Genomic DNA, 14984 nt, shown 5'->3' with positions numbered 1-14984 from the left:
TCTTTGTTGTAGGCAGGAGTTCTTACATGAATGGGAACCAAAATGTTGAATGCCTTACATGGAGCTGCTCCTTGCAGAAAATTCGTTATAACCACTCTAACACATCTCTCTGCATCTGGCCACTCATGGAAATATGACAATGGCTTTGCTATGAAGACTGTATCTTTAACACAGAATTTGGTTTTAAGGGATCTTACTTATGCCCCGTAGATAGAATTGTTCTGCCCAGGGAGCATAGAAGTCTTTTCTGAGTGAACTGTGAAATTGGAGGGCAGATAGTCTATCCTTACTCTTGCTGCCTGGTGAGATGAATCAACAGCATCTGGGCTTTCTGATCTATGTCCATCTCAAGTTCCTATTTAAACAGGGAGAAGAGTGGGCACTGGTGGGGAGGGAGATTGAAGACTGCAGAAATGGCCTCAACCAAATTAATAACTAGTTTTTCAAGCGAATTAATTTATTCTCTTTCTTTATTGGCAGAGTATGTAATGTGCTACTGTTTTTCACCCGAGGCCAGATCTCTCTCATGGCTGATCACAATTCCTAGGAGATGCATCCACTTTAAATTTACCTTTGCTTGTATTTTTCTCTTTTAGGTAGCTATAGATTTCACTGCCTCAAACGGGGACCCCAGGAACAGCTGTTCCTTGCACTACATCCACCCTTACCAACCCAATGAGTATCTGAAAGCTTTGGTAGCTGTCGGGGAGATTTGCCAAGACTATGACAGGTAAGAGGCTTCAGGACATTTGGAGCCTTATCATCTCTCATGTGGGTTCAGATGGTCTTTGGCTGATCCTGGGCAGAAAGTAGAAATTCAGTCTAGTAGCTCCTTATGTAGTGGCTTAAAAGTTTCATCCCCTCTGTATAGAAAAACTAAGTTTATACCCTGCTCACGTTGGTCACCAAATGAAATCCTTTCTCAGCCTTCTCTTAACTGGCTTGCAAGATGATTAGATAGCAATTTTGGTTTCCACTTGGGGAAGTCTTAGCACGTGCCTTGCTACTCAAAATTGCTTAGGCACTAGCAGCATTCTAAACCTACTGAATTTGAATCTGCATTTAACAAGATCCCCAGATGATTTGTGTGTACTTTAGAGTTGTAGAAGCGCAGATCTATTAGACATTATTACATCTGATCCTCACGTTAACCCTTATATAGTATGTATTCATTAAAAGAAGGGAATACTGTACAGGAGGTTAAGTAATTTGTGCACTATCACATAGCCAGAGGCAGGACTTGAACCCAGGTCTACCCACTCCACAGCTTAGCCTATAATCACTATGCTTCACTGACCTCAAAAGCTATTGGTAACTTCAGCAGAGGGTGTGGCACATGTATATAGCCAGGTGTGTGTATGTTTGCATGTGTGTATGTAGAAAACATGATTTTAAGATCAAATCAATATTCTATTTACTCTTACTTGATCATAAATATTGACCTTTCCTACCAAGAAAATTCCCTATAGGGAGTATCTCACATAAATTACGTTAAACTGAATGTATTCTGCCTTTCCAGTAGCTTTAGAATGAAGTAAAGGAATTTAGGTGCTTGCTTAAGCAAAGCTTTTTGAAGTGAAACCAATGTAAATATAAACATGTGTAAATATCTGTTAACTCCCTGGTATGATTGCAAACCAAGGCTAGTTAGTAATGAGCAGCGACAAACTGACCTTTCAAACTAGAAAAATAAAGAAAGCAACTCTATCCTTTAGGTTTCAGAGGAATTGTGTAAGATAGCATGGTTTCTGTTATTTCTAGTGTCATATTTGGTGATAATCATATTAAAAACCTGTTATCCTCCACACCATAGGAAATGACACGTTCTAATGACTAGAATGTACAGAGAAACTAATAGGACAGGGTAATGGGAAAAGTGTAGTCAGTCTCCTGCCTGCCTGTGTCTCTGGATTCAGCTTGGTCATCACCAGTGACTCAAATGTAGTACAAAGGCAGCTGGGGAATGAATGAACAGGCCCAGTAAAATCAAAGAGCTTTAAACACTCAGGCCCTTGCTGACACTTCCTCTCCTGTACATCCAGGAAATAAGTCAATAGTTATTTTAAATTATCCTGTTGGAAAAACACCTCTTATACTTAATCTTGAGGTATTGACTATGAAGATAACTTGAATTTCAACACTGATTTCTTCAAGCCCCAGTGCAGGCGGTGGGACAGGGGGTTCCTAGAGAGGTTTATGTCATATGAAGATGGACAGGGAGAGAAAAGACTGGCCAATTGCATCCACCACATTGGAAACTTCTCCAAACGTCCTCAAGACACAAAAACAAGAATTTTCTTCCTTCTTTATATCACACACACAGATACACACACACACATTAGTAATCTAGTATAATAATGTGTGTACATGTTGAGAGACAAGAAGGGGGAGAGTATCTTCAGGATTCTCAACTTTTCAATCTTGAAATGCTTGCAAAAGATAAAGTAGGTAAACGCACTTAACACAAATGTCAAACAGTAGATGCGATGCTTAATTAAAAAGTTAACTCTGAATCTGCAGGGAAGAAGGCAGTCTAATAATAAATTACAAAGAGAAGACTGATGGGTTTTCCAGAAATTAAGATACTAAGCCTCAGAGCCCTTATTGTAGTTGCGCAGCAGATTTAGTGGATGATCTGGAAGAAGGTGCTGAACGTCTCCATTTCCTGATTGCCTCACATGCAAAATGCAGAGACTATAGTCAGAGTGGCATGTATACCTTGCAAAGCTTTTATTCCTTTGTGAGCCAGACAAAGTCTGGGGGGCATGTTTTCTTCCCTCAAAAATGCAGATTCAATATAAAAATAAGATATGAAACCTTAGGAGTTACATGAAGAATCATCATAAATGATTGTTTTAAAAATTTTAATAGAGTAAGATTGAAGTTATCATCCCCAACTGACCAAGAAAATCAAGTTTCTACAGCTCAGTGAAGCGATTCTTTTTTCCATATAAAGAAAACAGCTCAACATTAAAATGGGCAAATACTTAAGGAAGAAAAAGGAAGATTGAAAAACTCCAATGCTCCTTTAAGAAAACTCCCTAGAAGAATGTGTATTGCAAGCTGCTCACTTGAAAACTGACAAGGTTCTGCTGTTCCTCTTTTGTGTGGGTGGATAGACAATAGACAGGCAGAGTCAGGAAATTTCAAGTCGGGGCTCTGGAATTAATTTATTCTCACATCAAAGTCAGTGTGGTTGGTGCTCAAAAAGAAACACTTGAATAAAAACTGACAGAAAGCATTGTTCCCCCTCCTGCAGTGACACAGAGGTTTCTAATCCCCATGAGCCTTAGAAATTCCTCCCAGCCCCTGGCAGCTGAGAGTTTTCTTTTTGCCTTGTACAGTCATTGCTACCAGGTCATTATGAGGTGATCCATGAGGTAGAACAGCTTGAGAGATGCATAAAACTCTTCTCAGGATGGCCTTGAAGGAAAGCTTCCCACAGACAGCTCGTCCTCAAGCCTGCCTGCCCTCTCTGTCCTTCAGCCTCTGAAGGAGATGATGCTGCTCATTTCCTCTGCCTTTGACCACCCACCCCAGCACAACTACTTGTACACACACACAAAAACACACATGCGTGTATGTGCACACACACACACAGGCCCACACAAGCTCAAGTTGGAGCACTTCTCCAGCTCCTGTATCCTGGTCTCCCTCGTCTGCTCAAAGCCAAGGTGACACCTTTTCCTTGGGGCCAGCAGGGATATGGGTCTCTGAAAACCTGAAATGTTCTCTAATGAAATGCATAGTCTATCTGCTATCAAGACAGTACAGAAACTGAATATGTACATTTCTTGGAAATATGGATTGCCATTTTACAGAAGTGTCTACCCCAGAATGATACAGATATCAGAAACCAAGGCATGGTTTCTCCATGGTGTGCTAGTTGTGGTATGAGAAGACAAAGTTAGAACTGAAACCAATTCTGACAGGTATTTGCAAGTGTAGAGCAGTTGCTTAGTGATAAGAAGACAGTTCAAATCACAGTGCTACCTTTTCCATGTTCCATCAGTCAGTGGTTCTCAGCCTTGGCTGTACATTGAGGCCATTCGAAAAGACTTAAAATGTGACGGTGCCTGCACCCCACCCCAGAATCTCTGATTTAATTGTCTGGTGTACATCCTGGAAATTAGAATTCTTTATCCTGCTAGGTATCCAGGGTTGAGACCCAGTGCTAAATCATGAGAGCTGGCTCAGACGCAATGGCTGAGGTCCTGTGCAGCATCTACTTAAGCCCCAAATGCCTCATGGGGAGCTGTAAAGACAGAAAAATTAATGAAGCACAATTTTCCCCCAAGTAGCCCACAGTCTCATGGGGGAGAAACACGTGTAAATAAATTACAGCCCAGCATGGCCGGGGAGTTGTTGCCCTGTGTCAGGATGGGAACTGTATAAAAGAGGGAAGGGCTAACTCTATCCTTTGTGTGAAGAGTGGTGGTCAAGGAGGGAGTCCTGGGGATAATAATTTCTGGACTGATCAGAATTTGGCCTTCAGCTTTGTTGTTACTAGAATGTGGGTGGATTTGTTCTCCTTTTTCTGAATCATTAGACCAGACAAGCCTTCTATGAGGACAGAGTCAACAGGGATGATAGAGAGAGCATGGGGAACTGGTGACAGGTAGACCTAGGTTCAAACCCCAACTCTGCTACCTCTGTTGTCATAAGATGTGCATTCTATGGGCCTTGGTTTTCTTCATTGTAAATTGAGGATGTATCTCACTTCCCTTGCAGTGCAGTTATAAGGATTAGATATAAAGCAGCTAGCTAACACAGGTTCTACCTGTTATAAATACTCAATAAATGGCAGAGGCTATTATCTTTAATACCCTAGATTTATGTTTTAAAAATGATCTGAACACAAAGGGAGACAGAACTATAGTGTCAGTTCTAAAGTTCATTTTGGACCAGTGATCTTTAAAATATTTTTGCTCATGTACTTTTAAAAAAATATATTAAAATGTATAGCTGTCACATTTTTTCACTGAAATCTCACATTTTTCATCATGAGTTTATATAGTGACAAAGAATGAAAATTCTAATGTATTGTAAATTTGGACATTTTATAATAAAACTCTTACATAACTCTTGTGACTGTGTGAAGTAGAATCTAAACGCCATAACTATTTGATATCCACCATTATCCATTTTGTAAAAAATGAGCAAGCTCTTCAATGTGAGTTGAGAATTGAAATTGTTTCTTCCTTTTCATCAACTTATATTTCCATTATCTTCCCCCCAAATTTTATCCTAATGTGTCTTAATAAAATTGGTTTGAAATTCTGTTAGATCACTGTACATTTCTGTAATAAAAATATGAATTAAAAATTTTTTAGTTTCTAAAAATTTCTAAAATTCAAAGTATTTTTTAAAATCTGAGTTTTTATTACAATTATTCCTAGTGCATAATTGATCAAAAGAACATAAATGTACTAGAAATTTCACAATTTTTGCCTATAAAAATCTATCAGAAATCAGCTCTTACTGAAACACATAATGGGGTGTTTTTCCAATTAGTTTATAGACCTGTGGATGAGTGGTACCTATTACTAAAATGGGAGAGTCGAGCATCAATTCTAACTCAGTTTTTCGCTCTTATCAATGTAAATACAAGAAAACCTGTTCTTATAAATAAGTATATGGAAATAATAACTTGACTAGCAGTATTACTCAATTCCTTCCGGTTTAAGTTATACACCAAAAAAATTACATAATGGCCAATCATCAAAATGTTTTCTTCAATGATCTACCAGCTGACATCAGCACTTGCCAAAATTTATTTAAAGCAAAACTTGGCAACTACCTGACTTGCGAAAGGATTTTTTTTCCTAGTGAATCATTCATGTTTAGAATTATTCTTGTATATGATGCTACAGAGTTTTTACGCTCTGGAGCAATGGACTATGACAGTTAAGATTCAGAATAGGTAAAAGAGAAGGATAAGTGAAAGCGAAGGTATGAATGGAGAACAGGTCTCTCCATCACAGGCATTCCCAGAAGATCAATTTCAGCAAAAAATACATATGGATGTAGAGGAACTGAATACTGATTTTCCTTTAAAAAAAAAAAAAAAAAGCCATGTTCTCATATCCCCAGAAGTGCTTTGCATTTCCAGATACCCCAGTTTTAAGACCTCTGCTTTAGAGAACAGTTTTTGTTAAATGTCTACGTGCCCTGAGATGCCATATTGCTCTGAGCTTCATTTCCTTATGTATACAGTAATTTTTCTTTACGTTTATTAACATTTTGATTTATCTCAAAATCTTCCTTAACAGAAAGGGGAAAATGGTGGTTAAAAATAAATCTTCCATCTGGAGGTCATTTGACAATAGTCATTCCCTAAGAAGGTTAGGACAAGTTATTCATTACCATTGAAGTATGTAGGGTTTTTTTAAAAATTGTATTTTATAATATTTATTCTGGTTATAAGAAATACTGCCTTTACCCATGTGGTAATATAGCCCTGAATTTTCCAGATTGTCCATCTTTGTCATTCATTTTTCCAACAGTTGCTAAATGATCCTTTGCTGGGTGCTGAGTGGATCCAATCTTAAGTTCTTAAAGTGTTAGTATACCAATGCTTTCTTTTGTGCTCAACTTGCCTTCTTTTACTTCTTGTATAATAAGACTCTTCTCTGCCTAGTTTTATTTTAAAACAGAAATAATGGATGTTTAAATCCATTGTGCTTAGGCTTAAAACTTTTTCTTCAGTGTGTTTATTAGTTAGAGGCTTTCTGGTGGCTAAGTTCAGAGAATTTATCCCTCCTGGCTCATTAATTATTCCCCTTGTAGGTGAGGCATTTTCCCTATCTTCCTACTCTTGAAACTCAATTACATAACAATGCATCATGGTCAGCAAACGTTGAATCCCCAAGGGTGGCTTAGAAAGTATAAAAAGAATATCATTAACGCTAGAACACCATAGGGATTAGAAATGGATGGAATGTTAGAGCTTACCCCGCCTAAACTCATCAAAAAAGAAAATAAGAGTGTGGAGACTCCCAGTTTCTCTATTTTGACTTCTGGGTCGTCTTCGAGTGTGAAGGACCAGGATCCATCCTCCACCCAGAAAAGTGTTATTTCATACTTAACTAGAATGTACCCTAAAAACCCCTCACAGATCTCTTCTCACACCCGCCCATGCTTGTTTTGTTTAAGGAGGAATTGCTGAGGCAAAGTATTTCAGTATGTCCAAGGACCAGAAGTATATTTTCTCCTATCTATAGTTAATCTTTCATAAGCTGTTGTGAGTGTCTATTTACCCACATTAATACCTTATCTAATACCTGCTAGATGCAATGCACCATAAAGCCTGGATTGATTCAACAGTGAGGAGAAGCGGGAGTTGGTGATTTTCCAGAGAATTTAGATTTTGATTTCAAAGAATTCAAGCTTCCTTGTATCTCCCAACCCCTAATCCCAAATTCGATACAGTTGGCTATGTTTTGGTAAAGTTTTGTCAAAACCATCATTGGCTAGTAATGAGCTCTTAATTAGTCAGGTGGTGATAAAGGAGAATATCGCTTTGCTACTTTGACTTTTCTGTCAGCCTGGGATTGGTGGGGCTCATCCCTTCTTCCTTACAGATGTTTACGACAGTGAGCCCTAACCTGAATTGACTGAATATACCAAGAACAGAGAAATGTAGAAATTGTTCCAAAGAACAAATCTCAGTTAAGTTCTTAATGAGAGAAGAAATAAAAGGTAGATGACATGAGAAAAACATGTCCTTGCCAAGAACCCTATGGCGACAGCCACCCGACAGCACAATATTCGATTAAAGAGGGTCTTATTTGTTGTCTAGACAGGGGGTCAGATTACTGGAAGTACCAAGAGCCCTATGGCGACAACCACCCGACAGCACAATATTCGATTAAAGAGGGTCTTATTTGTTGTCTAGACAGGGGGTCAGATTACTGGAAGTACCAAGAGCCCTATGGCGACAACCACCCGACAGCACAATATTCGATTAAAGAGGGTCTTATTTGTTGTCTAGACAGGGGGTCAGATTACTGGAAGTACCAGTAGAAAATCACATAATCATTAAATTATAATGGTATAACAGAAAAGACATGGGCTTTAGAATCACACAATTCTCCTTGGTAATCACCATGGGCCACTTAACCTTTCTGAGGCTCTATTTACCTGTAAAATGGGAATAACAAGTAGGTGAAGCTTCCAGGATTGTGTGAGAATTTAATAAGTAGGTACATCATCTAGCAGGGGCCTGGTACATTGTATGCATCAATAAATGTTAATTATTCTCTTCCCCATCCTATCAACTTTAGTACAGTAAAGTTAGAGTTAAGATCCAATATATGTGAATGAATAACTAAGAGAGAAACTCCAGTGTGCATAAGATAACTCAAACCAAAAGATATGTAAGTGACTCTCTCAGGGTTTCACAAGAATCCTCCCTTCCTTTCATAGCCACATTTTAATAATTAAAATTCATGGATTATGTACTCATTAACTATTGAGCACACATTCTATGACAAATACTATAATAAATGGTGGGGCAGGGGGCAGTTGAGGCAGAGGATAGTGGAGATATAAAGATTTTAATACCAAAGACAGTGTCTCTTTGAGTTCAAAAAACAAGAAAAGACATGTAAATAACTTATCACCACTTGTATGTGATAAGGTGGTGGGTACAATGAGTCATGTAGAGGGAACCAAGCTCTGTCAAATTAGCCAAACTTACAAGCTTTCCACTGCTTATTTTTTGCTTTTGTTTTGAGATGGAGTCTTGCTCTATTACTCAGTCTGAAGTGCAATGGTGCAATCTCAGCTCACTGCAACCTCCGCCTCGGGGTTCAAGCAATTCATATGCCTCAGCCTCCCGAGTATCTGGGATTACAGGAGTGCACCACCATGCTCGACTAATTTTTGTATTTTTAGTAGAGATGGGGTTTCTCCATGTTGGCCAGACTGGTCTTGAACTCCTGGCCTCAAGTGATCTACCGACCTCAGGCTCCCAAAGTTCTGGGATTACAGGAGTGAGCCACTGCACTTGGCCCCATTGCTTTTTAATATCCACTTGGATTCAGTCTTGTCTGTATTGGAACTCTAGCTCTAATTAGCAGCATGATCTTGAGCAAGACACTTTACCTCTCAAGGCATTTCCCCACCTGCAGAAGGGGAATAACAATCTCTCCCTGTAAGTATTTTAAAAGTTAATACATACAAAAGATTCTAACACAGTCAACCATAAGAGTTACCTAGTTCATGGTCACTTTTCAAAGGAAACAAAGTTGAAAGTTGAAGTGGAGACCATTGGTGAAAGGGTAGGGCCATTTTATTTCTTAGAACAGAATCTAGTAAAAAAAAAAAAAAATAATAAGGGAGGAAGTTGTAGACTAATGACTGTAATGAACTTAAGGGGTTATTTCTTGATTTTAATTATCCATGCTATTGCTACCCCCATCACCACAGATAATCAAGAAGCATGAGCCAGCACTGGCATAGCAACATGGCCTAGCAACCTGGTAATGCAGGTTCATGTTTTTCTTCCTCATTAAATGAATAAATGAAGAAACTTCTTCTTTTTTCTTTTTTTCATTTTGATTTCAGTGACAAAATGTTCCCTGCCTTTGGGTTTGGTGCCAGGATACCTCCAGAGTACACGGTGAGTGAGTGGAGATGGGATCTTCTTCCACTTTGCTGTGGTCAAAGGATAACTTGGGTTTTCTTCACAGCAGTCTCACCCTCTTGACTCTGACATAACTATGTCAGTAAGGCCTAAAGAGTCAGAAATGGTCTTCAGAATCAGTGAGATTAACTCCCCAGGGTTAAATATATTTCAATACCCCTTTTCCATGCCTAATTTCTCCTATTCCTCAGACAAGCACTGATGATTTGAGTAGCTCAGGTGCCCCCCAAAGAGTTTACAAGGTTGCCACAATTTACTTCTTAGGACAAAATCTCAGAGTATGCATTGAAACTGAAACAAGCACCTGTGCCTTAGTCTGCACTTTCTCACAAACAGAAACCCTATCTCCTGGTATTTTGGATGGGTCTTCTCAGAGGTCCAGATGAAGAGTTTCATTGTTTAGTTTCTTATAAATGTGGTCAGAGTCTGAGAAAACACTGAGGATGTTGATCTCCAGGGGCTCAGAACCTATCCATTCATATATCCCCTAGGAAATAGAATTATATTGGCAATGCCAGCTGGGAAAGTCCATGACAATGGAGTCTACAAGCTTCCTTATCCCAAGTCTCCAAGTCCAAGTCTTGTATGGGAGACACAGAGAAGTTGTGAAGAAAGAACAATTATTACTTACAGAATTGGAAAGTTGAAATGTTCTTATGAAGACATTGGAATCCTATTTGGGGTTTTTATGATTTCTCATGACTGAAAAAAGGCAAAGATTGTGTGTAGATAAATTTGCACTGTGATGAGGCTGAGACACTACCGTGATATTCTAGACGCTCCTGTAGAACATTCTCCACAGAGAACTCATGCCCACTAGGTGGGCAGGGCCTGGGAGAGACAGCAGGGTACCTGCCCCAGCCTCCACCTTACCAGTGCCTCTGAGGTCTGAGCTAAGTACAAACAACATTGCCCAATCCTCAATTTCTCTTTTACTGGCTGTGTCTGAGCCACCGGTCAGGAGGTAGATGCTGACATTTGCTCCCTCACTAGAGCCATCACATAAAGGACTTTCCTCTTACGTATCCTTTTTGAAAGAGGAAATCAATCTCCCTGTTGCTCCTGGAGTGAACAGTGGGTGGAATGGCATGTCTCCCTGACTTGTTGTCCTTCTTTTTTGCCTTGTATTCCACACTGGCCTTCCTGCTGGGCATAGCTACGTAATTCTAGAAGCATTTATTAGAAATAGAGCTTGTGGAGAGAAAGAATATAGAACAAGAGTTATCGACTGGTGGCCTGTAGACATTATTCAGGCCACAAATGTGTATATTTGACACACTTTTAAAACACGAATTCAGCAATTGCATATAAAATGTCACATTGCTGTCTTCTCTTGAAAACCTGAAAGGCCTGGCAACACTAAGATTAAAAGATGACCTATACAAGAATAAGCTGGAGCTGAGGAGATATAGGCCCCTTCAAACCTGGAATGTAAGCAGGTGAATGCCTACTTTCTTCATAGAGCTGCTGAATAGCTCAATAGCCATCAGCCCAACTACCCAGGGATTCTTGAGGTTTCACCACATCCCCACCAGGTGTTCTCCCAGCCTCAGGATGGCCCAACAGGGCTGAGGACAGAGCTATGCACCATACCTTTTTCTCACAAATGACGTCTTTCTGGTTCCCTTCCTGGAGTAACTAATCCTTCTTGCTCTTTTCTGAAGTCCTCTTGTTCACTTGATCCCCTAACTCCATCCTTCCTGTCAGCAAAATCCCCTGATTCTTCCTGTTTCCATGGGCATCTCTCACATTTCCCCATTTCTGGTCCCCAAATATATTTCAATACCCCTTTTCCATGCCTAATTTCTGCCATTCCTCAGACAAGCACTGATGATTTGAGTAGCTCAGGTGCCCCCCGGAGAGTTTACAAGGTTGCCACAATTTACTTCTTAGGACAAAATCTCAGAGTATGTATTGAAACGGAAACACAAGCACCTGTGTCTTAGTTTCCACTTTCTCAGAAACAGATCTTGAGAAAAGGATTTGGATGCAAGTAGTTTATTTGAAAGGCGGAGGAAACCACAGTAGAGGTTGAGAAGTGGAAGTCAGTGTAGAGTATATCATCAGGTCAGTTACCGCTGTTGGCAACTGGTTCTTAACTCTGCTGAAGAACCCCAGGAGGCAATGTACAGCTCACATGGACCCCAGGGGATAAGGGAGCTGGGGTGTGTATACATCATCTCCTGTTAATTACTGTTTACTCCCAAGGGTCACTTTTAGCCTGTCACTTGGGCAAGCAAGACAGGCCCTGGAGGCCCGGAAAAAACTTAAGGTAAACAAAGCAAATAAGATGACTGGAAGTCAACTGGCTTGCCCGGAAGTGCTGAGAGCAAGGGAATACGAGATAAGCGCCGAGAGCGTCACCAATCACCTCCCACTAAGAAAGGAGGTATCTTAAGTGACCTATTTTATAGATACCCAAAAGAGTCAGAGCTTGGAAATATCCTTTGAAATGAAATTATCCATAAAATACCAAATGATTCAATAAAAATGTCCAGACGCCAGAACATCCATCTTGTTTTATCAGGTTTTCAGAAAGAAAAAAGTAAACAATATGTTATTTGACCTTGTGCATAGGTTCTGCCAGGTAGAGGAATTTGTGTTGAAAGATTACAAAGTATATTACTTTATTATGTTTCCAAAAGTAGAGTGCAGTCTGTTTTACCTGTAGGTATGTGAAAATCCTCCTGCCCTGTAGTTCTACATATCACGTTAATGATTCTTAAGTGTCAGCTGCTTAGCTGAAGCCTTTATAACCATCACCATCCTGAGCAGACAGCTTGGGTTATTGAGTTTTTTTTGTTTTTGTTTTTGTTTTTGTTTTTGTTTTAATCACTGGGTCCAAATGGAGCTCAGCCAAATCTAAGCCTCCAGTCTGTGGCCAGTTCTATCTAGCAGCTATTTGAAGTTATCTTTCTGAAATCTTTTCTTGGATTTGTTATAAGTCTTATTCTCCCCTCCTGACAGCATTTATCTGAGTCTAGAAAATCTTCCTGTCACCTCAACTCCACAGGGAGCTTAGAATTCACCCTCCATCTCAGACTGATTGTATAAAGGCTTGAAATGGTTCCTGCTGCTCAACACATAATGAATGTAATGGGCATTTGTTTGCAAACTCTAAACCCCAGTGCCTTCTTACTGGATTAAAGTTGTAATTCTCCTTTCTTCCTGTTTCTTACATTTTAATTGGTGTCTAGGTCTCTCATGACTTTGCAATCAACTTTAATGAAGACAATCCGGAATGTGCAGGTAAAGCACAATGTGAAAGAAAACCAGAGTCACAGTCCTTCCCTTAGCACCTTTCCCATTTTAGTTTCTCTCCGCTGGTGTAGCATATTAGTTACGATTGTCCATAGCAGAGAAGCAGGCTTTCTGTATCCACATAAACCATGCTACTCCACAGGCAAGAGAAAGCCATGATAACAGAGCAGGAAAAGAAGAACTGGAAAAGACAGATGCAGAAGAGGTCTTGAGTTTACAGTAATAATGTTGATCCCAGTCTGGGATTCCTCCGGCCAAAATAATAATAATAATAAAGGAAACTTCACCTGGTAGGCAGTGATACAGTGTCTCTCTTTCTGTTTTCCAAGTGTTTTTTTTTTTTTTTTTTTTTTTACAACTTCATCTCTGTTCCAATATAAGGAGACGGGGAAACATGGAAATAATTTCCCACTTTCGGCATATCGGTCAAGGACATGGCCTCAGTGAGTTTGAACAAGCGGCATCATGGCTTTGTGCCAGAGAAAGTCTGCTCAAAGGTTCTGGTTCATGTTCCATTGTTTCCAGCCAGAATTCTCCAACATGATTTCACAAAATAATGATACTGAAACCATGATGATAATTATAATAAATTTTGTTCTAGAATGATTTTTTTCTGTTTTCTAAGTAACAGAGCCAAGTACATATGTTGCTACGAAGATCATAAGACATTTTTGCACTAGAAATGTCCATATCTCTCTCTTGCTTCTTGTCAAGGAGGAAGGAGGCTAAATCAGGATTAATTCAGATCCAGTAGAGTGTGTAAGGCATCTAGCAGTTAATGGCCAAGAATATGTTATCAATACCATTGAGTCTGAACATAGTAACCTCCAAGACCCAATCTCCATTCTGCCATTTTTTCCACTAATGTATTCTTCACCCTCAGTTTTCTGTGGTTTAGACTTTCCTCATCCCCAACCACCCCCATTATGAAACCATAAGAGTGGTTTCCCCCACAGCAGAATGAAATATAAACCCTGGTATTCACCTGTTTTATACTCTTAGAATTCATCTGCCTGATACTTTTCAAGAGGAAATCAAACTTGCTTATCTTAGGCAAAAACTCAAGAACCAAAAAAAAGATAAGGAGCTTCTATTCAGCATCGCTTAATTTCAGAACCAGACTGCCAAATGACTTGGCATCTGTCTTTAGAGTGATAGGCTTTGGGGCAGGGCCAAGTGGGTGCGGGATTGTCAATGAGGTTGGGAGCATGTATGTAGGGCAGAATAGAACAGAACTTGCTCATCTGAAATACTCAAGAGCTATTTGGCAGTGCGTGGTGGTTATGGAGAGCAATCTCAGGAGGGGATTGTGTGGATAACAGGACCAATGTGCTGTTTCAGAATAGAAAGAGATAGAAGGATGAGCAGAAATAGGGAAAGGCAAGTGACACACAGGCACAGACAACAAGAGGAGCCATTTGAATAAAAATCATTTGTAACGAGATTATTGCTGTGGGATCAGAATGATAACATGAAATGTGCAGTCAAGATGTATCAAGTGCTAGGAGAAGCTGCATAGATAGGACTGCCTCTCCTGGCAGAGTCCCATCCTTTTCTATTTCCTGGGCTCATATGGCCTCAGGATGGAAGCCCCCCTTTAAATGAAGGGTTGTCCGTGATGATAACCATCACTTATCTGTACTCAGCACCCAGAAGATGAGTATATCAGCCACTTGGCTCATTCATCACACACTTGGTGAGCATTACATTTGCTTATTACTGCCTTAAGCTCTTTGGGGAAATACAAAAAATAAGTAAATCATGATTCCTGCCCACAAAGAGTATAATATATGGAGAGATGGTCATGGGAACTCCTGACTCTTATAGAGGGCACAGGTAGTATCTACTAGAGTCAACAAGACTGTGTGGAAACAAGTGCAGCATTGAAGCTGGCTTGCTAGTGGCTGAGAACACAGTCCTTAGAGCCAGGCAGACCCAGGTTTAAATCCTGAGTCTTGAACACGCTTGCTATGTGACCCATGGCAGATCATTGAACATCTCTAAGCCTATGTTTGTTCACCTATAAAATGGGTATAGCATCTATTTCATTATGCTATGAGGAGTGAATGAAATC

General features: G+C 39.8%; 1 protein-coding gene across 9 annotated transcripts in view; it reads left to right on the top strand.

The window, feature by feature from the left end:
- The window catches only part of CPNE4 (copine 4), a 509383-nt gene that overhangs the window by 471212 nt on the left and 23187 nt on the right, over positions 1–14984 (top strand). For all 9 annotated transcript variants that reach the window (XM_045386989.2, XM_074031048.1, XM_074031049.1 and 6 more), the window contains 3 exons: positions 597–730; positions 9571–9625; positions 12847–12898. In XM_045386989.2, the coding sequence (XP_045242924.1) occupies positions 597–730; positions 9571–9625; positions 12847–12898 (241 nt within the window). The remainder of the gene's footprint in view (positions 1–596; positions 731–9570; positions 9626–12846; positions 12899–14984) is intronic.

Source organism: Macaca fascicularis, chromosome 2, assembly GCF_037993035.2.
Source record: "Macaca fascicularis isolate 582-1 chromosome 2, T2T-MFA8v1.1".
Classification (NCBI taxonomy): Eukaryota; Metazoa; Chordata; class Mammalia; order Primates; family Cercopithecidae; genus Macaca; species Macaca fascicularis.
Note: the sequence above shows the minus strand (reverse complement) of the source record. Positions and strands in the feature narration are given on the sequence as shown.